Source organism: Styela clava, chromosome 3 (assembly GCF_964204865.1).
Source record: "Styela clava chromosome 3, kaStyClav1.hap1.2, whole genome shotgun sequence".
Lineage (NCBI taxonomy): Eukaryota > Metazoa > Chordata > Ascidiacea > Stolidobranchia > Styelidae > Styela > Styela clava.
Genome location: NC_135252.1, coordinates 10,295,976 through 10,319,429, shown reverse-complemented (window position 1 = coordinate 10,319,429; position 23,454 = coordinate 10,295,976). Strand labels below are relative to the sequence as shown.

Below are 23,454 nucleotides of genomic sequence, written 5' to 3'. Positions count from 1 at the left end.
AGCACTCATTGTTTCTAGCACATTGAATGTGTGTTCGCGAATAACTACACTAGATTATTTAAAATGACGAAAGATAAGCATGAGAAAACCAACTCAGTTACGCAGGGATGGCTTCTAACTTACAACATAGCAATGATGGCAGGGTGAGAATGCTGTATTTTGTCTATATTACTCGGAATTTGAACTTGCTCAGCAGGATATTTTATAGGCTTTTCCCATCATTATTTCTAAGGCTAAATATAAATTAAATGTTTATTCATTGTTTCGTCATAATTAATTTGAGATTTTCATTTCAAACAAAGTTATTTATCTAACTAAATGATTGTTCATTTCTTGCCATTGTTGTAAACTGCTTGTCTGAATTTGGTCAGATGAAATGTAACCGAAATACATTTGTGTTAGTGTGTAGCAGCTAGCAGGACTCTTGAATTGGATAGAGTACTACCAATTATGGTTGCATGTTGCAGGACCAAGTTTTGTGTTTCAGTAATAATAAATATTACAAATTATAGTGTTTCAATATGTGATTTCTAAATACACACACATACATATAACCACACATAATAACGGTAGAGCTCTAATAATTTATATTAATTCTATGCTAGGGATTCTTATTAGATTGTATTCTTGAGCAATGCACGATTAATCTAGTGAAATTGTGATTCATTGAATAAAACTGTCATATTATCAGTCTCATATGTGATTTAAATCTTTATGTAGTAGGCTAATTGTTTAAAACAGGGGTTCCCAAACCGCGGCCCCCGTGCCAAATCCGGCCCGCCGAGCTTACCTGAAATAGTGTTCAACAGATTTTATTTCTACCATTTTGCGATCTAGATACCGCTAATTTATGTCATTATCAGAGTTCAAGCACGTGTTTATCGTTCGTAACAATTCAATTATGCCAGTATATCAATTATAGGTACCGGTGTTAGGATTACAAAGGACAGTAATCTAGTTATCAGCCATATAGGAAAGCTTAAAGATGTCAGAAATCAAACGAAAACTAGATTCAGAAAACTAACGTTTCTTGGATAAATGTCAGTGTTCCAATTTCTCCATTGAAAAGAATCAAACTTTAGAGATTTGTCTTCTTTGCCAACGAACTATTCCAGTTCTGAAGGAATACAACGTTAAGCGCCATTATGAGTCAAACAAACATATTTCAAAACAATGTCAAATGAAAGTGAATCCACTCTTGGGCGCTACATTCTTTCGGCCCGCGAACATCTTTCCGATTCTAATTTTGGCCCGCGGCCAATAAAGTTTGGGAACCCCTGGTTTAAAACATATGTCTGAGCGAGCATCATTTTATAATTTTCAGATGGCTGGCAATTGGTATCGGGATGTTTATGCATGTATGGAAACACAGAACAATAAAAGGTCTCTACATACAAATGCAAAGACAATTGTTGTTTTTCCAAACATGTGCATTATTTGAGGTATGTATGTTATTTCGCATTTGTTCTAATTACGATACATATTTCCTTATTATATCAATTTGATGAATAGTTAAATTAATGTGATGTTGCCGATATAAAGAGCTGTCAAATATACCATTTTGATAAATAGATATGTAGTTTAATGTTGAACTTGAAAAATTTTCCTCCGTCATTATTTGTATGATCTGTATATATATGACATGGAAATTTTAATTTATTTTGTACCAGATTTTGCATGCAGCAATAGGAATAGTACGAAGCAATGTCATCCTTACAACAGTTCAGGTGTTTTCAAGAGTTGGACTTTTGTGGATGATCGTTGAACCAGTTTATCAGGTACTACTCAACATCATTCATTGAATGTTTCCTAATTAACTTAGTGTGACAATCAGATGTTTACTTTGTGATAGTGTCATCGTAGTATTCCACAACAAGCAATATTTCAATTAACTATATTTTCTTTTGAAATATAAAGCATTAAAGGACTTAGCTTCAGTTGAAATAACATACCACAATTCATGTCATTAACGTATAACTTTAGTTGAAATATATAATTTTTGAAGCACCATAAAATAGAATCATATTTTTGCTGATCTTGTCCTGAATCAGAATTTGCAAATCTAAATTTATATGATGACTACGTTTCTTTACAGGTGCAAGATTCAACAAGTGTTGCAATGTTCATGGTGGCATGGACAATTACTGAAATTATTCGATATGGCTTTTACACATTCCATCTTCTCGGATCGTCTCCATTTCCTATCGTGTGGCTCAGGTGAGATTTTCTGTCAATATTTGCTCTTTTTCACTGGAACAACAGCTTACCCTAAAATTGAAAACTTTACAAGAGAGCATAGACAAGTTTGAATATGTTTCATGGTTCTTGTCCAACAAACAGAATAAATACACATTGATGGATTTTAACTTCTTGATCTTGCCATCCCAATCTATTTGAGCCATGTACGGTAATTGAATTATCTAAGCTTTTGTTTCAATACTAATTTAGCAAACAAAGACCTGAAATATTCTTTTTCATAAAGCTCAAATTCTAACATCATACATACATGAACTAAAAAATATTTCATGTGTATTTCAGATACACTCTCTTCATTGTTCTTTACCCATTGGGAGTAACGGTGAGTAATTATATTTCTTCTATTATAATTTTCTCTTCAACCAAAATGGCAAGCGCAAGTCATGTTTACTTTCTTAAAAGCGCGGTAACTAGATAAAAACATGCAAATTTTACCACCATCGCCTGTGCAAAGATATTGAAGTAGTGTTGCTAACCTTATTAGAAATACAGTGTATACATGAATACACATCAGATTCAGGAGATATCGTAAATTCAAATCTCTTTTGCAGGGTGAACTCCTAACAATTTACAAGTCTCTACCTTTCGTAGCAGATGGAAATATATACTCAGTATCAATGCCAAATGCAGCAAACTTCTCATTCAGTTATTATTATGCACTCATTGGATTGTTTCCAATATATTTTACAGGTAATGCAAGGATGCCATTCATTATTAGTATTTTCTTCAATATTCATGCAATCAAATTTTTTTAAGCCAGTTATATATGTTAATGTCATACTTCACCCAGTGTCTGTCATGAATTAATAAATCAAGGATAAGATTGTGACCACTCCAACCTTGCTGGTCGATTTCATGAAGTTACAATGAGGGCTTCAGATTCAGAGTCACAAAAAAACGAGAGAATATAACGTTGTATATGGTGTAACTTTCTGGATTTCGTTTTGCGTGTCTTGGATGACAGTCCGTAAACTTAGGTCATTGTGACTTGACTTTTGGATGAATTATTCCGGAATTACATATTAGTAAATTATCGAGCCATGTCCACTCACTATAAGTACCGCTGTTACTAAACTATACCTCACAAAAAGAGATGGAATCACAGACATTCAATGATGATAAAAGAAGTCAAATAGCATTCTGCATCCAAATTTTTCCGGACTCTGCAGCCATGGCCATAACAGTTCTACTTAATTCTCAGTTGCTCTATATCTAAGAAACATTACCATTATTACTTTCATTTGCACAGGTTTCCCACAATTATACTTCCACATGTTTGGACAAAGGAAAAAAGCTTTGTCTGCAGACAAAATGAAGAAAGAAAATTAATCTTGTGATGGAACAGTTTTCATTCAAATTATTGTTTTAGTTCGCACCTAATTTATACCCTCGCAATCTCTACAAAACCTCCTTGTTTTTACAGCATTTCAAAAACTTATCCGACTGTGATTCGATCCATTTCATTTTGTTTCTTCATATTATTCATTGATTTTGTACGATTTGTGTTAGTTTTATAATAAGAGGGTTCACTCAATATTAATAAATATGCAAATCACACTTCTTAGTTCATGATTTCTAAGTGAAGGATTTGATATTCTATTAGGACTTTAAAAGGGAGGAGTAACAATATAAAACGGCTTTCAGGATGGTAAGGTGCGCGCACAAGACATTGGATGTGCGGCCTTCGATTATGCAGTATCTATTTATGTGTTACGCGGACTGCTTGTGTAATAATATTAGCATCCATCCAAACCACCACAGGTTATGGAATAGTCTAGCTAGGTTGGAGACACAAACAATGCTACTGACTTCACTCTTCATCAACCTTGTTTCTTCTACCTTTCATGAGAGCGTCTTAAATTGACATCTCACACAAATGCATTCATGGTTTGCTTGAAACATACTTTATTCAAACATCATAATGATACTAGGCTCCTGATAAAAAGAATATAGGTTGGGTATGTCAAAATGCTTGAGCACTTTTGGGGGGTTGAACATTTAAGATAAATTAGCGCCTATCAAGTATTTGATTTCATAGATGGCATTGGAATTCAGTCCTATATAAAATTTTGATTTGGGGTTGTTATCATTTTATAATTCATCATGTGGAGTTCCATCTTTTTCAGCTTGAAGAAAAATAATGAAATCATTTGCAGTCATTCCGTCAAAACTTCTTTGAAGTTCTCCATTCTTGAAGTATTTGAAAGATGGAAATTCTTTGATCTTCAATTTGTAGCATATAACTGAAAATAAATAAGTAACATATTACTTATTATAGACAGTTGTTTTGCAAGAGATATTTTGTGTAACTGCTTTATTACCAGTAAGGTTTAGCATGCATATGGTCATAATTTTATCATTATGCACTGTGATGACAATATATTTTTAGAACTTGAACATGACCATTCTCAAGATAGAAAAATATTTCCATATTTATCCCTTCAAGAACAGCAGCTTGATTTTATGGTACCAGTGACCTATTTTTTATTGGTTACCATTACAACTCATGCATGATAATATGAGTGTAATGCTGGGCACTTGTGCATAGCATGATGCACCAATTGTTTGTAATCAATATTTTTTGGCACTTCCTTTATGTTTTTTAACCCCCTTAAAGGACTTTGGCCCATTCTGTTTTCAACAACTTCTGAAATTTTTTGTATGGGATGCAAGGTAAAACAAGGTGACTTAGGCCTAAGATGCACTGAACAAATTATTGGGTATGTAAGTTTCGGACATCTTATTTCTGATGTCCATCTTATTGGAACTTAGGCTTATACTGTTCTTAACTTCTACAAAATATTATAGTCCCAAGTCCAGCTAAAATTTTTATCATTGAGAAATTCGGGATCTCAAGACCACCATCTCGTAGAGTAGAGCTTGGCTCAAAACCCCAAAATAAGGAAAAAAGCGAAATTCCAAAAAATGTGACTTAGGCCCCTTCTGTTCTCATCCAGCGATTTGTTATCACTTTTCCGTGGTATTTAGAGAGTTCTGGGCAACCAACTTCTCAGAATTACACAGACATAACAACATACTTCCTTGCTCTGGTTTCCTGTGACAATCAATAGCTCCCATTCCTATTTCACTGGACAAATTTTCCGATGCTTCACGAAAGACTTCTCTCAGTCCTAAGCAGCGTGAATACCATGGTGAATGAAACATTATCATTGCAATTGGCTGTGAAATAAAGATTTTGTAAGCAGGATAATACATAGAGTTGGACTGGACAATTTGTATATATCTTCATTTTGAGGCAAGTCTTGGAAACAGTGTTGTGAATTTACATTCGCTTCCAACCTCTGGGTTGAATAAAAAATTTTAGTTGTGACTCCGAAATTCTGGCTGATAAATTTGAAAACAGCTCTCGTTCATTTTTTAATTGCTATCATGGTTAACTGGTATTTGATAACTTCGAAAATAATCACCAATCAAATGATTGATATAGTGATATACCTAGCCAACATAAAATAAATTGCAGAATCTTACATGCTCTTTCAAAAATGCATCATAAGTATGGTTGTCCAAATGTTCGACATTTCCGTAGTTAGCAGATGGCAAATCTTGCCAAGATGTTGGTTTTCTTCTTTTTGCTAGTTCTTTTGATGGTCTGAAATAATGTAAGTTTTGCTGTCAACTTTTTTCTGAGATAAACAAGCCCTAAATTATATGACACACAACATACTTTTTAAGAAACATCACCAGAGATGCAGAATCATACGGCCCTTCATATTTGTATTGCATTTTTCCATTCCTGAATTCAAAAATAATTGCATCATTAAATTTCATAAATATAGAATAAAGAACAGCAACCTGGAGGGGATAAAATATGGATAAATAGAACAAAAACTGCTTCAGCTAGTGGAGGACAATCTTGCCAAGATTCAATTATGAAAATTGCATATTAGATAATTGTTTCATATGAGCAAACATGATAGCATTTATCACCCTGAAGATCAGTCACAAGTCTTGAACACCAGGTAATTATTGATCCAACAGTGACATTGTCAACTAACACACAACAGGCCAACAACTATAAGTTCAAATCATTCTTTCAGTTCTACAGAATCGAATTTGCTTCTACTACTTCTTGGATGTTTAATACACAAATAAACTCTGAAATTTTTATTTTAAGAATGTGATCATTCTTAAATATAATTTACAGAAAATACACTCACATGAAATATAGGAATGTGGGAAATGAATTGACATTGAGCTTAGAAGTTATTGATTTCTCCCAATCACCATTGATGGCTACAAGCAGAACATCTGGTGATTCATTTGCCAGCACTTCTGCTGCCTCAACATACTTCGGCTTCACAGTATCAATGCAATATTGACATGCTGAGAATAAATTTTATGTTAATTCAAAGACGATAACCGTTATTGTTATTATAAGCTTAGCATGAACATTACCATTAATATAGAAGAAAACAATTGCAGTTTTGTGCTGCTTGAGAGTTTTGTCAAAATTATCCCTGTTAAGATGAACAACTTTATCCTTTTCTGCAATCCAGCTCGATGGATCATGTTTGGTATCTGCTCCCTCTATTTCATGCGGGCTGCGAATACAATAAATAGCAAAACCTTTTATAGGGAAGTTAGAATACATTACATACATCACAACTACCTTCAATTTATATTTAACTTTCTCTATTTAATAATAACCGACATCACCACCAAATAATCATTCAGAAAAAAATGAGGTATACACAATTGTAAGGATGTAGTCCAAGGGTGTGCAACCTTTAATACAGGTGATCCAGATATAAATAACTGGGCGAAACCGAAGGCCGCCCCTTTATTTAACATAGGCTTTCTAATAGCTGCATGCACAAAAATTTTGGTTATTGATCTTGTGACATGCGTTGTTCGCTTCACATAAGCTAGCTGTTAGGGCATTGTAACGTCATAGACATAGAAAATAAATTTGACTCATGTATAGGCTTTGCATTGCACAGGGATTGGAATTACTCGAATGTAACAGATTATACTGAATTGAAAATTCGTTTCACAGGTTGAATATCATTCAAAATTGGCACTTCTTCATGGGCTGCACATTTTTTCCTTGTGGGTCGCAGGTTGCACAGCCCTGATGTAGACAATTAGTAGGGAAAATAAAAAATTTAAAATACTCGGCCATGAAGTCTGTTAATGCTTCTTTCGTAATTTCTCCATTATATTTGTACTGTTTCTCTCCATTACTGAAATACCATAAAGTTGGATAACCCTATGAACAGAGAGAAATTTCTCAATGAGTAAAACATAAAAATGACATACCATTCTAATAATTATATTCCAAGTATGGTGTATCATTAGTTACGGTAGTTCATTAGGTGAACATGGGAACGTTTAAATCCAATCCAGACAATGATGGTCAAGATCTTTCTTACTGTTAGTTATAATTTCTCAAAGCACCTATGTTATCCGCCCAATGTGCAAATGTAAAACATTTTAAATTCACAAGTGAACTTATCAAGGGTGAATTTGTTGCTCATCATAAAAATCTACTCTGTACCTTAACATCAAATTCATCTGCAAATTTTCTATGTTTATAGGCATCGAAAATAGCCATGCTGGAATCTTCCAAATCTTCGTATATATCAACTGCTGCTTCAAAATATGGTGTTTTAGAGTTTTTACAAGATCCACACCCTAAAAAGAATTTAAATATTGGAATGAGTTTAGAATGGGATATTAAAATGTTATAGAAGTAAATAAATCAATGAATTGTCTACAAACACTTGCATAGAAAATAAGGTATATATTAGAAATTATCCATACAGGAGTTAAAAATATTATTCATTTTTCTAGGATGAAATTACAATTTTAAAAGAAACAGTGAATTAATTGGCATGTTTAAATTATTAGAATGTGGGAAAATGGAAATCAAAATAAATAACACCTAAAATATAATTCGATTTTTGTATACACTCATACCTTATTGAGAAAAAATAGAATATAGCAAATACCGCTATTCAGCCAACTTACATGGTGCATAAAACATCACCATAACATTATCATGCTCATCCAAATATTTCTGGAAATTTTCTGGATCAAGAAATTCCACCTCATATGGTCTTGTTGAATTTATTATATCAATTTCAACAGGTTTTGTCTGTTGATCCTCACTTGTTGATCTGACAAAATATTATATAATAAATAAATATTAGACGAGAGCCATTGACCTTGATATAAGCAAACTTTCATAAACACTTATGAAGCGCTTACCCAATCATAAAATCCACAACAGCATTAGCTATTCTCTTCCCTTTGTAATGTGAAACATACTCATGATTCCTGAAAGAAATATGATTGACAGTGAAATTGAGCATAAAGTAATTGAAATTGTTATCCAAAAACACACCGCCCTTGTTTAAACCTTAAACACATTAAATATTGTTGATACCAACATCCACTAGCTATATGCATACTTACATAAAGTAGACTAAAGTCGGAAAGCCTTTGACATCATATTTGGAGTTAATCTTGTTGTTATTATTGCCATTGAATGCTGCTAGCTTTGCATCTGTAGTTTTAGTAGCAAGAATGTTGGCTGCTTTTTTAAATGCTGGCTTGAATTGTTTGCAATGGCCACACCCTGCAAAGTATGGTATGTTATTTCTATAGTTAATTCTATAATGTGTATGATAAAGTATATTATATTTGTTATATAAATTAAAGATTTATCACAAACACTTTATATGAAACTTACATGGAGCATAAAACATGACAAGTACGTTATTATGCTTTGAGATAAATTCTGAAAGTGTGTTTTTGTCCAATAATGTCACATTTGTTTCTTCACCAAACCATTCATCATCAACTTTAGGTTTTGGAATAAAGGAAGGCCTGGAATATATTTATGCATCGTTTGTGTAACAACCATTCTGTATTTACCACTAGTTGAAATTAGAATACATACAATTCAAATATTTCCGTGCAGTTCACACCATAATATCAAATGTTATTTTCAACTCAACAAACTGGTATTCAGATAAACACAGGTCATTTGAAATCATCTTTAGCAATAGCTAGTGATGGATAAACTAAATCTAATTATTGGTTAAGATAAAGTATTTTCTAAATACTTACTTGAGCATAAAATCTACAAGTGCTTCAGCTGTTTGTTGGCCATGATATTCAAATTTCAATTTCTCATGTTTAAAATACAAAAATTTTGGCAGGGAATCAATTTCATACTTCTTTTTTAAAGTGAGAGCTGATGGAACAAAAATTCAAGTATTAAATTTATTGTAATATGTAATACATTGTATGATTATTTTTCATAATCATGTTCAAGGCAAATCATGAGTTCTGCTTTATTATTGATAAAGATGTTGAGTTTATATTCCAGTATCATAAATATTTCATTTTACAATTTGAATGAAACAATATTGCTTCAAACATCATTTTATAAATTACTATATTTAACTTGTGCATACGAAGATAACTATTATGAAATGAAAAATTTTGTGCGTATATAAACTATACTACTCAGAAAATAATAACATTTAGAGAAAAAAATGAAAATGTTCAATGTGACTTACCTTTTCTAACATTCACTGCGCCAAGAGCTACTTCGGGTTTCAGTTCATCAAGTAAAGTTGCTGCCTCTTCATACTTAGGTTTGATTTGGTTACATGCTTTGCATCCTGTGAGAAATGAAGCATCTCAGATCAGTAAACACAATACACATACTTTATAGGCATATGAACAAATTCACTATTTGCATACACAGATTGGAAACAATTACTTCACTCTACAAAAACATGTAAGTATATAGAATCAAAATCTACCTGGCGAATAAAAATATACCAATGACTCTTCGTGTTCTCGGAGAAATTCTTCAAATATTTCATCATTCAAATGAATGATGTCTTCTGAACTTTCTTGCATGGACCATTCAGGACCTTGAGCTTCTATTTCTCTAAATGTAGAAGAAGCTGTTTCATCAATTGCACTGAATGGACTGAAACCCCAGAAAATAGATCAATGATTTACAATCAATGAGTTCTGGATTCTCGAAATAAGACTTACCGTATATCAGTACATGAAAGCTTTAGTAAAATTGTGTGGATATTTATATATAAAAAATAAGCAACTAGTTTGATCAGAAAAAGCTATTTTGCGTCTGATTCTTATTACCAAAAACCAGCAAAACATACTCAGAAATGAATTTCATGATTCCTTCCATCGAACGAACTCCCTCATATTCAACCTGTCTTTGTCCGTTAGCAAACCAAAATATGGTAGGCACACCCATGTCCACAGACCATAAATGAGGAATATCTTCATCAGATAAATCCTGTTCCACGACACCAATTTCTACTTTCATCTGTAATAGCAATAGTGATGTTTCATATTTTTTACCATATTTGTCTGTGGATATCCATAAACAAAATTTATGAAAATAGTGAAAAAAATGAAATAGAAGATCAGCACACCTGTCCTTTTTTCAACTGACGTGCACATTCTCCAAGTGGTTTCCGTAGAGCTTCACAATTTGGACATTTGGAATCATATATCACCAAGATAGCTTTAGAATATTCTGCTACAAATGTCTCCCAAGAGGTTTCTATGTGAAAATGAATTGTGTTTTAACTCCCAAAGAGCAAAATACATGAAAGTGAAGTAATTTAAATTGTATTAAAGAGGATTTATATTTAATATGACAGTAGCCATTCAACAGATATCAACTGACCTTATTTTGTCAGCTCCGGACCAACAATTTAATTTGTTCAGTACTATATATGCTGACAGGTAAACTACTTTATATAAACAGCAATAAATATTTATCTAATATTTGCTGGGCATACCTGTTAGCTTATGGAGTAAATCAGAACCAGGAATATTATCCCAGAAATCTGGTGAATCATCCTCATCTTCATCAACTATATCAGGATTTTGCAGAACATCCTCAACGAAATTTTCAAAATCTAAAGTCTATGGAGAACACGATAAAAAAAGACCAGAGAATCAATCTAATAAAAAAGTTTTTTCAGCAATTACACGCCGAAGTACACAATGTCAGACAACGCGCATCAGCTTCCACAGCATGGCTACTGCTTTGGTCTCTGGTTTTTAACAGAAAGAAGTAGTTATATACAAAGCTCCTCAACATTTAAAACTTGAAATCGACAATAAAATTTGAACACACCACTTAGAATTCAATTGTAAGAAAAGTCTTTCTGGCTGTTGATGTGGGTACCTTATCTTAACATGAATCAGATCCAGCATTTTCAAAACAATCCTACATCTAGAACAGTCATTTCTTAATTTAGTAGGTATACATCTCTTCTCTTCATGACAGCGATATTTATTGTCAAAACTGATATACCGAAATAGTATATATTGAAGATATGAATAGATCAAGTGAAGACTAAAATACGTCAGCAAACTTAAATGCATTTCCTGCAAAAGTCACCTATAAATAATAACAATAGACTGTTTAGCATCACTACCACTTCATTTATTGAAACTTGGAATTGTTCGGGGGACGTGAAAAAAGTATTGCAAAAACATAAATTTAGTAACAAACTGTAAATTTTGACATAATTTTGCAAAATATAATGATAAGACTCGTAGGTAGATTGTGTAAGCATAAATAAGCTAAATCATGGTAATACCCTAAGAATCACTGGTGAATTTACTGAAATGTCAGTGTTTCCCAAATAATTTTTGATGTGATGATTTCAAAACATACCGTAATTTAAATTCTGGAACATAGCAAAATGAAAAATTTGGCAAGGATCAAATGTACAATACTTACGGTAAATATATTATTTTGATGCATTCCATAGATCTTACCTCTCACCGAGAAAAAAAGTTCGAAAAAATTTTGTAATTAATGATATCGAACAAATATTTTAGATGTTTTTTTCGTAAAGTATTAACTTTGATTGTGAAATCAAGATGTGTCAATTATAGAAAAAAAATTTAATATTTCTGCAAAACGAATATTCAGATATATTCAGAATTGAAGGTTGTGGGACATAATGCTCTAATACCAAATTATTTGGATATAATGAGCTATTTCTGAAGTCTAAGAATCAGGTAATACCGTATATAATATATTTCAAAACCTTTTTTAGGAAAATTCTTTCCTGAAAATTACCCCCGCACAAACGATAGCAAACAAACCAACCAGCTTCATAGCAATAGAGAGAATAGAAAAAAAACATGTTATAACAATGCTTCATTATAGAATGAAGAATAAAATTTGGCAAACAATTTAACATTGTCATTTCACATAACAGGCAATATATGAGATATATTATTCTAACACATAATTAATTGTACCACTAAAAGCAAAATACTATTTACTATGGAACATGATCTTAAATCAGGCACTACTCAAAGATAAACACATGAACAATTTTTCTTTAATCTTAGCCAGGGGTGGAGAATCAGAAAAATGTGAAAATACAGCAAATCTTAAGGAGATAATGTTAAGATTTACAGACCATAAGGCCAGGGGCGGACACTTTCCATAATTTGGGGAGGGGGGCGAACTTGGATCATTACCAAAAAACATCGTTACGTAACAATAACCTTTCAATGTCATTCCCTTGCGTATTAGGATGTCATTTTTAAGGCACTTGCATCGGGTCACAAGGCGCAATGGTTTTTAAAGCAATGCCGGTATTGGTTTTCAGTGTTGGCGATAAAGCACTACTTGATCCATGAATTAATTAGGTGCATTGAATTATAGGAATGCACCGATTTTTGACAAAAAAAGGATTTAAAGTGCACCTTATGGTCCAGAAAATCCAGAATATTAGCCAAGGGTGGTATATATCAAACGAAATAAGGTTATTATCACTTACGTTTCAAATATGCGAATTACATTTAACATAACAGCGAAATTTTGCACAATGCAGATAAGTTAATCATTTGCAGTACGTAATAATACAGATAAAGCATGAATTTTGAAAAATAAAGTTCATGCTGTATTAATATATAAACACATAAAGCAAGCATATAATGAAAGTTAGCACCACATGACATCAATAACTAAAAAGCAAGATATTGGGACACAAAACCAGGAAATTCCAACACGAAAAAAAGATTCATTTAAGCTTTTGCACCTTAAAGTTTGGCTATTTTGAACAATGTTAGAATTTGATTGATAGAAAGATAGTAAATGCAATAAGACATAATTTCATATTTCCTAATGGTAACGTAATATCAAAGTACTGGAAGCTTCAAAACTAGGATCGTTATGCTTCGTGTAATTTAAACTAATGATGCTCTTTCATGAAAACATTCATCAGCAACATGATAACACGCATTAAAGTTCAGATTTTTGGACCCCAGTCTTTTCTTGTATGAATTCAGTGAACGCTGCCTCCTGAACAGAAGGGACAAAGTATTACAATATGGCGAGGATTTGATTTACTCATCTCAAATTTTGTTTCCAATCTTTGAAGCATTCAATATTTTTTTATCCTTTTTTTATGTGTATATAAATTGGAACAAACACAAACTTTTTGAGTGTTCGATCTCAATTTTTCTATCACAAGTCATCCCCCAAAGAGAAAGAGGAATTTTTTGTTTTTGACAAGATAATTTCACTTAATATTATTGTTTTTACGCAACCAGTTTAAATTATTTGAACTATACAAAAACCAGAATGTGAGTGTATATCGCTATCTAATTGTCCAAAGAAAATTGAACAACAAACAGACACAGTTTTTACCTTTGGCAAGGGAGGATTAAAGAGTTTTCTAAAATTGGGAAAGTCAGAGATATACCAAAAAGGTTTGGAACCACAGGCCTAACACTTATTAAACAGGTTTATAAGAGAAAGCATCAAAGAAACTTAAATGCTTACTCCTGATTATGCTTTACTAATAGCTAAATCTATAATTATGAAATCAAAAGCATTTTTTCATTTGATTTCGATTATTTTAGAGACATTGAGAGACTGAAATTTGATCTACTATGGTTTGATTCTTACCTCTCTACCACCTTGGTATTTGGTCTCCGATTTTCCATATGACAAGTAATAAAATGTGGGATATCCTTGCACTGAGTATTGCTCACAAGTTTTTTTATGCTTCGTGCAATCAACAGCAGCGAACATCACCTAGAAAACAAAGCTAATTTGTCACTGGAAGATCAATAGGTAACAAACATGGTCAATTTGCAGCTAGGTACTTGGAAAATATATAGAATACAAAGTTTTGAGGGCCAGTAAGGATTTTAATGGCTGATACAGTTATAAGGAATAGGTAGCATTGGATGTAGTAGTAAGGCACTCTCAAGATGTCAGAAAATAACAAATTACCGATATTGCAAGTATTATTGCACAAAAGCCAATACAATCCCAAGATATAGAGCTGGGGTTTTGAAACCCCAGATGGGTTGCAAAAGGGCTCACTGGGGGTTGCGGAAAAAAAATTTTTGACACAAACTTCTATAAAAACAAAATATCAATCAACCTCGAAAGCAGTACTAAGACCCACCATCCCCCGAATAGAGGCAAGATTCGATTTTTTGTGTGAGAATATGCAAGCACATTGGCCTCATTAATGGCATTGTCAATTTTAATATTATTTCAAATATTTTCCTTATTTTTGAAATTTAAATACTTTTGCTTTAGTTCCAGAGGGTCGAGACAAATTTGGCCATGCCTAGTGGGTTGTGATCAAAAATGTTTGAAGAACACTGGTATGGAAAATACTGCAAACTAATGACTATTTTCTCCAATCCATATTGATTTGAAAGATTCCTTATTGGTATATACTAACATACCAAAAATTGCAACAAATAATATTCTAATACCAAATTCACAGCAGTTTCAATCATTTTGGTTATAAGTTGAAAGTCTTAAATGACCGGATAAATTATGAAAGAACCTATACCTTTTTATCATCAGCAAAAGTTGCTGCTGCATTCGTGTATTCAGGTTTGGCTTTTTTGCAATGACCACACCCTGAAATGATGCAAGATATTAGTTACGAGAAATCACCAAAAATAGATGCCTAAAAAAAACTATAAATAAGAAAAATTCTGAGCGATTACGGAGTCTCGCTGCACACTAACACAAATGTATTTCTGTAACGTTCCGTCTGACTTACTCGGTCATACATTATGCAAGCGATTGCACGCATATTTAAACAATGAGTGATACACCCATTCACTTTTCTTGTTGTAGTTGTTGTATGTATGTTTAAAGAAGTCCAACTTTGATCAGACCAAGTGTTACAGAAATATATTTGTGTTAGTGTGCAGAGAGACTCTTGAATCACTTAGGATAGTTATCCTCACTCTTGCTACAACATTCTTGCAATTTATGGATATGTTTCAACCTGCGCAAAAACGCTGAAGAATAAGAAAACCAACTAAATGGAACAAGGAAAATATTTGCTTACATGGTGCATAGAACATAATTAGGGAATGCTTCTTTTTCTTTGTTGCAGATTTAAAATCTTCATCGGTTAAATGTTGAACGTCACTTTCAGTCTCATGCCATTCTTTCTCTGGTGGAGGAGGCTCTTTAGGACTAAATAAATAAAATGCATATCCAACAACAAGAAACTTACAAAAAGATCCCCTAATTTTGAGATCAACTATGTTGACAATGCAGGTGACAGGTGCACACTCCATACCCATCACCTATCCAAGAACTTATAAAAAGAATAGACAATGCAAAACCAATAGGATTTTTAATCCTTGAAAAATGATAGCTAATCACATATTAATGCCTGCTTAAGCAGGGGATTGATTGGAGAGAAGGAACATCATGCAAAAAAAAATTTTCCCTTTCCATGAGTACAATTTATTTTCAGACATCTAGCATCTTCGCTTTATATTTCTTCATATTATGTAAATTGACAATATAGTTCGTAAGTATAACATACTCTTTAATATATTGCACGATTCCTTCTGGCGTCCTTGTAAAAGCACCTGATGCATCATATTTTTCTTCTCCATTTTCAAAGTAGATTACCGTGGGATAGCCTTTCACCTGTAGGCATTAACATACGGTATGTTGATAAAACTGGTGTAGCATGTGAACAAACTAATTGCCCATGCAGAAAGAAAAATGCTTCAACCAGAACTACATTTATTTTAACAACAATGAGCAATGCTGTACTCGATAATAACAGTTCTCAAATAAAATAATCATTTCCTGATCCTTTAATCTAGATCAGAGAATTAGAATCTTGGGCATTGTGCTTGATAATCATTTTGATTACATGCGGCCTTCTCTCTGCGGTAAAGTTGTGTGTGCAATTATTTTGTATGTTATTGTTATTTATTTTACTGGCTGGACTAAAAAAAAAGGATGACAGGAAATAGCATGTATGAGAGAGCTTTTTGCATTGAATTAATTTAATAGATTGACAGAAGAATCTCCACTGACGGAACGAACACCTACTTGAAACTATAAAAAATTATTGATGTGACGCTTAAAGCAGTTCAATTCTACTGGAGGAGTATATTTTACATGGTTAAGCATAGATAGCAAGCATTCATTAGAACCGGAGACCATATCAACAAAATACAAAAAATACACGTACCTTGTATTTACTAGCTAAATCATTGAATTTAGTTGCATCAACAGCTGTCAATTTTTCAGGTGCTTCTTCTTTAGCAAGTGTTTCTGCTGCTTTGTCCCAGTGAGGTTTCAAAGTCTTGCAATGGCCACACCCTGGAAAATGACATATAATGGTCATGCGAATACAAGTGTGAATGCTGGAAGCTTTAATAAGTCTAAATTAGGAACATGTTATAAAAAGAATGGTCTTTGAAAATAATTTTTATTGTAGAATGTACATACATATATTTGAATAATGAAAAAAAAAAATTAATCTGGCAAGCTCTTACGCTAAGAATTATTTTAAGAAAAGAAAATAAGTGCACATGAATTGATTCTGAAAAATTGATTGAATATGACCATACAGATTTGTTCCTTGCCAAATAGGGTTATTTTTATATGACGCTTTTCATTTCTTTCACCCTGAATAAAGCCCTGTAGAAAGTACTTGGGGCTAATATTGAAAAAAAAAAAAATCGCTCAAATCAAGGTCACACACACACACTCAGAAATTAAGAAGTTTGATCTCAGAGAGAAGTTACTGGCGAAATCAAATGCAGAGAGCAACTAGAATGACAGGAATTACAGCAAAACAGTTATAAAGTCGGATGACTCTTTGAAACAATCTATCTGCACACTGAGAAAGGTATTGGACATTTGAATCAAATCCAAGATTGAAAATATGTAACGACATAGGTCTAAAGCTTTAAGCACCAAGCTTTCGATCCCCTGTTTTGGTAGGAGCTTTTAATCAAAATAACAAAGCTAAATTAAATGAAACACGTGAAGAAAACTATTATAACTTACATGGTGCATAGAAGAAAACCATTACTTTACTGTTTGCAGCAATAAATTCATCAAATGTTGTATCAGTAAGATGAACAACATCATTCTCAGTTTCATCCCATCCTTTCTCCGGTTCCTTTTCTTTTTGTGGTTGTGGACTATGTATTATTAAGTTGAAATAAAATAATTATGATTGAAATATGCCTACAAAAAAATATCACAAAAAATTTAATCCGAAAAAAAGAACTTCATTGTGATTTAAATTACTTCAAATGAGGTTCTTGGCCAGTACAACAAGGAAAAATTGGAGTAAAAATTCAAAGCTGCTTCAACTGGCAGACTTGTTCTACCAAAAATGGTTATTAATCAGCATATTTTATTAGAAGCGTCGGTACACCCGTAGTATGTGTACCAGGCTGGGGTTGGGCCATGATTTTATTCCGATTTTCCTTATTTTAGTTCTATTACGAGTTCGGGGACTGTCTGTGTTAGCCAAGTGAATACACCCCATGCCCATAGTAATCAGTCCCTGTATACAACTTGATGTAAAGTAGGCAAACAAAATTAGTTACCTTCATATTGGTACACATACGCGCCAAAGCACGGCAGTCAGATGAATAAAATAAAAAATGGATAGACCCTACACTACATTAAACTAGTGAGCTTTTTTCAGCAGTTGTGAACAAAGAAGAATATGGTCAAGTCTTATATTTGAGAGGCTGCTTGACAAAAATTATATTGAAAATGATAACTTCAAGAAATTGATTAATGAGAAATAACTAATTGATGTCAAATTCAACCTTGCTTCCGAAACAGACTACAGTACATATACCGTAATGCAAATTTTAACAACTCGTAACTCGATGCCAGAATCCTCAATTCAATGATAGTAGTTCTTACAGTGCCAGAGCAAGAAATATTAATTAATATTCATCTTACTCTGCAAGCCATTCAACGATATCTGATTTCTGATGTCCTCCAGAATAATCAAACTTCTGTTTCCCATTTCTGAAAATAGTATTCGAAACATACAGGTATTAGACATAGATAGGGATAAAACAAAATGAATAAGCCCTTTCTAATAAAAGTATAGTAACACAGGTTGCACCTAGGAATCACTATCTTAATACTAATAATAATTTATATTTCGTGTGATGAATAAAAAAGTAAAATAATGATGACTAACTCAAAGTAGATAGTCTTCGGAAAACCGGTAACATTGTAGGTTTGACGAAGTGAAGATGCTTCAGGACTATCAGCATCAACTCCGGCAAAAATCTGAAACAGAAGGATAAGTGAATGCATTATAGTGTGGTCCATTCATCTAACAGCCGTTAAGGGGAAATTTTATCGTATATAGTAGACTAGTAGTAGTAATCTATACATATATTACATAGTCGATTTTGAAAGTTAACATAAATACACACAAATATAAAACATAGAACAAGTGAAGTTGGGGATTTCTGAAGAAAACGTATCAATCACTCGAAGGGTAACAATTTTTAAAAACTTTTGAATATACACCATATATAAAATATAGAACAAGCTGAGTTGCAGCTTTTAAAGGAACTTGTGACTCTCGAATCAATGAAAAGGGTAACAATTGGAATTGCTATTAGTTTTAATTCCCAATATAACTGTTAGGTCGTTTTGCTGATTTCAACATCATTAATTATTCAAGAAATTGAACACATTTTGATAAAATGTGTGAGATTCTGACAAGTACCATAAATAACACTGCAAAAAAGACTTGTTAATTTGATTTTGAATTCATGTTTTTGAAATAACACAGGGGTTCGGTCAGAATATACCTACGGGTGCTTAATCTATGAAAATATTCAGGTATATTTAATTTGAATTCGTCAATTCGGTTGAAAATCTGTTGCATATAACAATGTTAAATTAATAGCAAATAGGGAATAAATAATTAGTTTTTAAATCAATTAACAAAATGATGAGCTGGAAAGCATATAATACACTATAATGGTAATTCACTCTGTGCTCTCTATGAAGACTAGTCTAAAAACGAATTAATCGAGAACAAATTCACTTACAACTTTGTTCTTCATATCAGTTGCAGCTTCTGAATATGCAGGCTTGAATCTTTTACAGAATCCACACCCTAACAAAAAATATATACAATAGAACAATAATAAGAGACTGAAAAAACAGTTAAATTTGGACGAGGAAAAATTGATACTTGCTTCAAATATTATTTGATGCAGATTTAAGTCACAATTATGCAAAAATCACGGTTAATTTGATTAAATATCAAAATTTTCAAATCAACATCAAATTCTATGAATAAAATCTATACAATTCTCTATTATGACAATAAAAACCCAAAGATATACATGCAATTGGAAATACATACATGGGGCATAGAACATGATCAAAGTAGGCTTCTTCTTTTTCAAAAGTTTGTTGACTTCGTTTTCATTATGAAGATGAACAACATCCTGAGCACTGTCTTCTTCTTCCCAAGGTCCATCGGATGTAGGATCACGAAGAAATGCTAAAATGGACTGTAAAAATATATATGCAGTGTGAGAGAATTCACTTGTCAACTGTGTGAAATGACTCAAAACCTGCAAAACAGAACAAACAATTTTGGTATCACAGTTAAAAATCTCAACCTCACTTAGGGTGTGATAAATTGTGTAATAATGAACTAAAAGATTCCAGTCCATAATCTTGTACATTCTCATATATCAGAGGATGTTTGTTTGTACAAAGCCTTGTTCTGAGTGAAATGCATATGAAGCATTGTATAAAATAGGAAATCTATATGTCTGAAAATAATAAGAAAAAGATCAAAAAATAAAATTCATATTTATTGGGCATATTAATTTTTAAAAGTAGAATATTTTAAATCAATCTCCATTGTAAGTATCATTATTGTTACTGGTATTTATTAACTCAATCAATATTGAACATATTCTTTGACAATTGGAATCCATTATTTCCTGAGATGTGCATTACAGTAATATGAACAATAGTGTGAAAAATCATCAGTTTCCTCTCGGCTTTTGTTGCTATTCACATGCTATGCAGAATATTACATCTGATAGGAATATTGCTTATATCCTGATAGAATTAGCATTTGGTTACATGAAGTCAGAAGTAATTTGAAAGTGATTTTGATTTTCAATATATAAAATACAACTAATTTATTTTATACTTGTATTAGGGAGGACTGGTGCACACAGAACCTAAAAATTTATTACTTATTAGGAGACAGGAATGGATTACCCTTAATGAATAAAACATTCAGAAGCGTTATTAAAAACAGAAACAAAAGTTACCAAATGGCCCTCTAATACGTAATTCTCCAACCAGCAAATAGGCTTTTAGCTGTTGCAAACACAGAGACAAGCTCTCACCTTGACTGAAAATTTTCGATCATAGTCAGCACTGTATTCACCATCTTTATAGTGTTGGATTACAGTAGGATCCGGCTTTGCCTTTTGTTTCTTGCAGAGCTAATGAAAATTCAAGGAAATGTTAGAAATATTTTTAGCAAAGAATCAAGAATTTTTGATGTAATGTTACTATTTCGGACCTCCAAAAGTATGTGCACCAAGATGGCGCACAACCTGAACATAGTATGTCTGTATCGGCTAGGATTCAGGCTGTGCGACATCTTGGTGCGCATATTTCTGGAGCCCCCTGAGATAAATATGAAGCATGTAACATAGTTGCATTGTTAACGATAAAAATCAAATAACAGAGAGTCATCTCTTATGAAATAATATTGGTTGCCCCAGTTTCATGAAAGGGTTTCAAGTATTTGTGAATGATTTAAAAACGACAGAAGTCAACAATAATTCTGTTATTCAAGAGTCCTTCATATAAAATCGATGGATGAATTGTTTTGAAAGTCTGCCAGATGTTTGAGACAAGCATTTTCTAGTATTACATGTGGTGAAGTAATTTAATGACTATTGATTATTCTGTCAGTGAGGTACCATGACAAATTTACCGTAACATTAAATCACTAACATCAGGGTATAGACCTGAAAACATTCTGTGTTACATAGATTGCACAGAAAAATTTCTGACAAAAGTGCCGATCCCAATACTGTTACAATTTCTTGTCATGATCGTTTATATTGATCTTAATTTCAAAATAGCTATACATAGAAAAATTACATATAGCTTTTTATTGAGAATGGACTAAATCAAATAATTTACTATTTTGAATACATTTAAGCAAAACGAGAGGATTTAACCCCTAAGCACTTGAAAAACATTGTTATTCAAAAATTAAGGCAAATGTATACTCGTTTTATTTCAATAATTATATAATTGTTTATTGAAATACTTGGTTGAATATTGCTACATTAGATAGCAGCTTAAAAGAACTCCTATTTCTCAGTAATAAATTAAAAAAAAGCTTTTTTTCTAAATTTCAATTTTCAATGTAAAATTTTTTTTTGAAAATATATATTATAGCATATTAAATATATCCCAAATTTAAACAAATCTTTGTAAATTGTAGATATTAATTTAGTAGTGCAGAATAATTAAGATAAATATTGTCCTGATAATTTCCACTTTTTCAAGTATAACCAAAGAATAATATTCAATTCGTTTTGAAGATCTCTTGCAATACCTTCTTGCCCTCTTTGGTGCTGCAATCAACTTCAATTAATGTAGCTGTTCCTTTGGACGCAATTGCTGCTTCGCCAAAGACATCCATTACTGAATTTGCAGCAGAACCTAGAACATCAGTGCTTTATCATAAATATTGGCTTGCAGAATTATTAACAAGAATTGAACTAAATTGATAGATATTTTAATATCGTAACTTTTGTGAAAAGCGTCCTAGATTACTGTAACATTTGGGTAAAATCATATTATACAAACAAGAATTAAAGTGTTAAAAGTTTTTTATTCATTTTCCTAGCAGCGTAATAATTAAGAAATTTATGGGTTCTTTTTTGTAGAAACATTGTAGAAATGCAACAGATTTATACTCAATTCAGTAGTTGGACTTCAAAGTAGGCCTACTTGTATATATTTGCACAATCCTAAATATAAAAGATACTAATTTGAGTGGAAATAAAACAGATGAACACAAATATGCATGGCAAACTTTCATGACAAAAAAACAGCAAAAAACTTACCAGACGAAGAAAACAACACCAAAACGTTTATTCTTGTTCTTAATATTTTCTTAAAATCTTTAATATTGTCAACTTTTTGAACATGTTTAGAATAGTCTGTCTTCTTCTTTCCTTCACAATGAGTTGCAAACAGCATCTAGAAATATAAATAATACAGTGCATTTGAATGATGCAAAACCTAGCTTTGTACTATCCACATATCCAACACGCAGCCACATTAAGATGTCAATATGCAAAACTTTGGTTCTCAATTAACATTGAACCAGACAAACATATCAATATATTTATTGCTGTAAATGCAAATTTCAACACTACATTCTGACATTATTGAGGAAAGTACTCTCTCAAAAGAATGGCATCTCATTAACAAAATAAAGAGATAAGCTGTAAAGGTTGCAATATTCCAGTATTCGGACATCTAAAATATGAAATAACGGATGCACATATCTGAATTTCGCACCAATTCACTGCAAATGAAATAACATAATGAGTGATATTTATCTTGTTTTAGGCGATAAATAGTACTCACCACAAAAACAAAAAGCAGTGCCCATGTTACTTTTGTCATTTCAATATCTTAGTTTATTACTGAATTGCATACAGTTGTGCAGCAGCACCGTCTGGCAGTAGCAAATACCAGGAGGACTAAATATCCAAATAGATTAACTAAAATTAGATATCTGAGATGTAGGAAAAGATAATAAAAGTTTCACGATAAGATATATATAAATTCCC

The 23,454-nt window shown here is 32.3% G+C and overlaps 2 protein-coding genes across 2 annotated transcripts; one reads left to right on the top strand and one right to left on the bottom strand.

Moving 5' to 3' along the window:
• Position 1: 1 nt before the first annotated feature.
• On the top strand, positions 2-3,813 carry LOC120341962 (very-long-chain (3R)-3-hydroxyacyl-CoA dehydratase 2-like). The gene is made up of 7 exons (XM_039410580.2): positions 2-143; positions 1,325-1,442; positions 1,671-1,778; positions 2,096-2,217; positions 2,539-2,578; positions 2,808-2,946; positions 3,506-3,813. The coding sequence occupies exons 1-7, from the start codon at positions 64-66 to the stop codon at positions 3,583-3,585; spliced, it is 687 nt and encodes a 228-aa protein (XP_039266514.2). The 5' UTR covers positions 2-63; the 3' UTR covers positions 3,586-3,813.
• LOC120341795 (uncharacterized) lies at positions 3,502-23,414 on the bottom strand. Its single transcript, XM_078110347.1, has 32 exons — positions 23,249-23,414; positions 22,720-22,855; positions 22,206-22,312; positions 20,974-21,072; positions 19,965-20,115; positions 19,645-19,712; positions 18,777-18,868; positions 18,530-18,598; positions 17,612-17,748; positions 16,788-16,918; positions 16,125-16,231; positions 15,636-15,766; positions 15,126-15,196; positions 14,219-14,347; positions 11,076-11,202; positions 10,704-10,834; positions 10,425-10,594; positions 10,056-10,186; positions 9,807-9,911; positions 9,352-9,478; positions 8,972-9,108; positions 8,695-8,857; positions 8,488-8,556; positions 8,248-8,396; positions 7,775-7,911; positions 7,392-7,486; positions 6,673-6,818; positions 6,435-6,600; positions 5,942-6,010; positions 5,746-5,866; positions 5,295-5,436; positions 3,502-4,499 (listed from the first exon to the last, which is right to left on the bottom strand). The coding sequence occupies exons 1-32, from the start codon at positions 23,285-23,287 to the stop codon at positions 4,348-4,350; spliced, it is 3,804 nt and encodes a 1,267-aa protein (XP_077966473.1). The 5' UTR covers positions 23,288-23,414; the 3' UTR covers positions 3,502-4,347.
• Positions 23,415-23,454: the final 40 nt, after the last annotated feature.

What these genes read in the sequence shown, in the direction of transcription:
- LOC120341962 (XM_039410580.2), top strand. Translation starts at nt 64, where the DNA reads ATGACGAAAGATAAGCATGAGAAAACCAACTCAGTTACGCAGGGATGG. An exon ending in TCGTTGAACCAGTTTATCAG is followed by an intron (nt 1,779 to 2,095) that starts GTACTACTCAAC and finishes GTTTCTTTACAG; the next exon opens with GTGCAAGATTCAACAAGTGT. An exon ending in TTTCCTATCGTGTGGCTCAG is followed by an intron (nt 2,218 to 2,538) that starts GTGAGATTTTCT and finishes TGTGTATTTCAG; the next exon opens with ATACACTCTCTTCATTGTTC.
- LOC120341795 (XM_078110347.1), bottom strand. Translation starts at nt 23,287, where the DNA reads ATGACAAAAGTAACATGGGCACTGCTTTTTGTTTTTGTG. An exon ending in ATCGAAAATTTTCAGTCAAG is followed by an intron (nt 20,116 to 20,973) that starts GTGAGAGCTTGT and finishes ATATTTTTACAG; the next exon opens with TCCATTTTAGCATTTCTTCG. An exon ending in GATCATGTTCTATGCCCCAT is followed by an intron (nt 19,713 to 19,964) that starts GTATGTATTTCC and finishes ATTTTTTGTTAG; the next exon opens with GGTGTGGATTCTGTAAAAGA.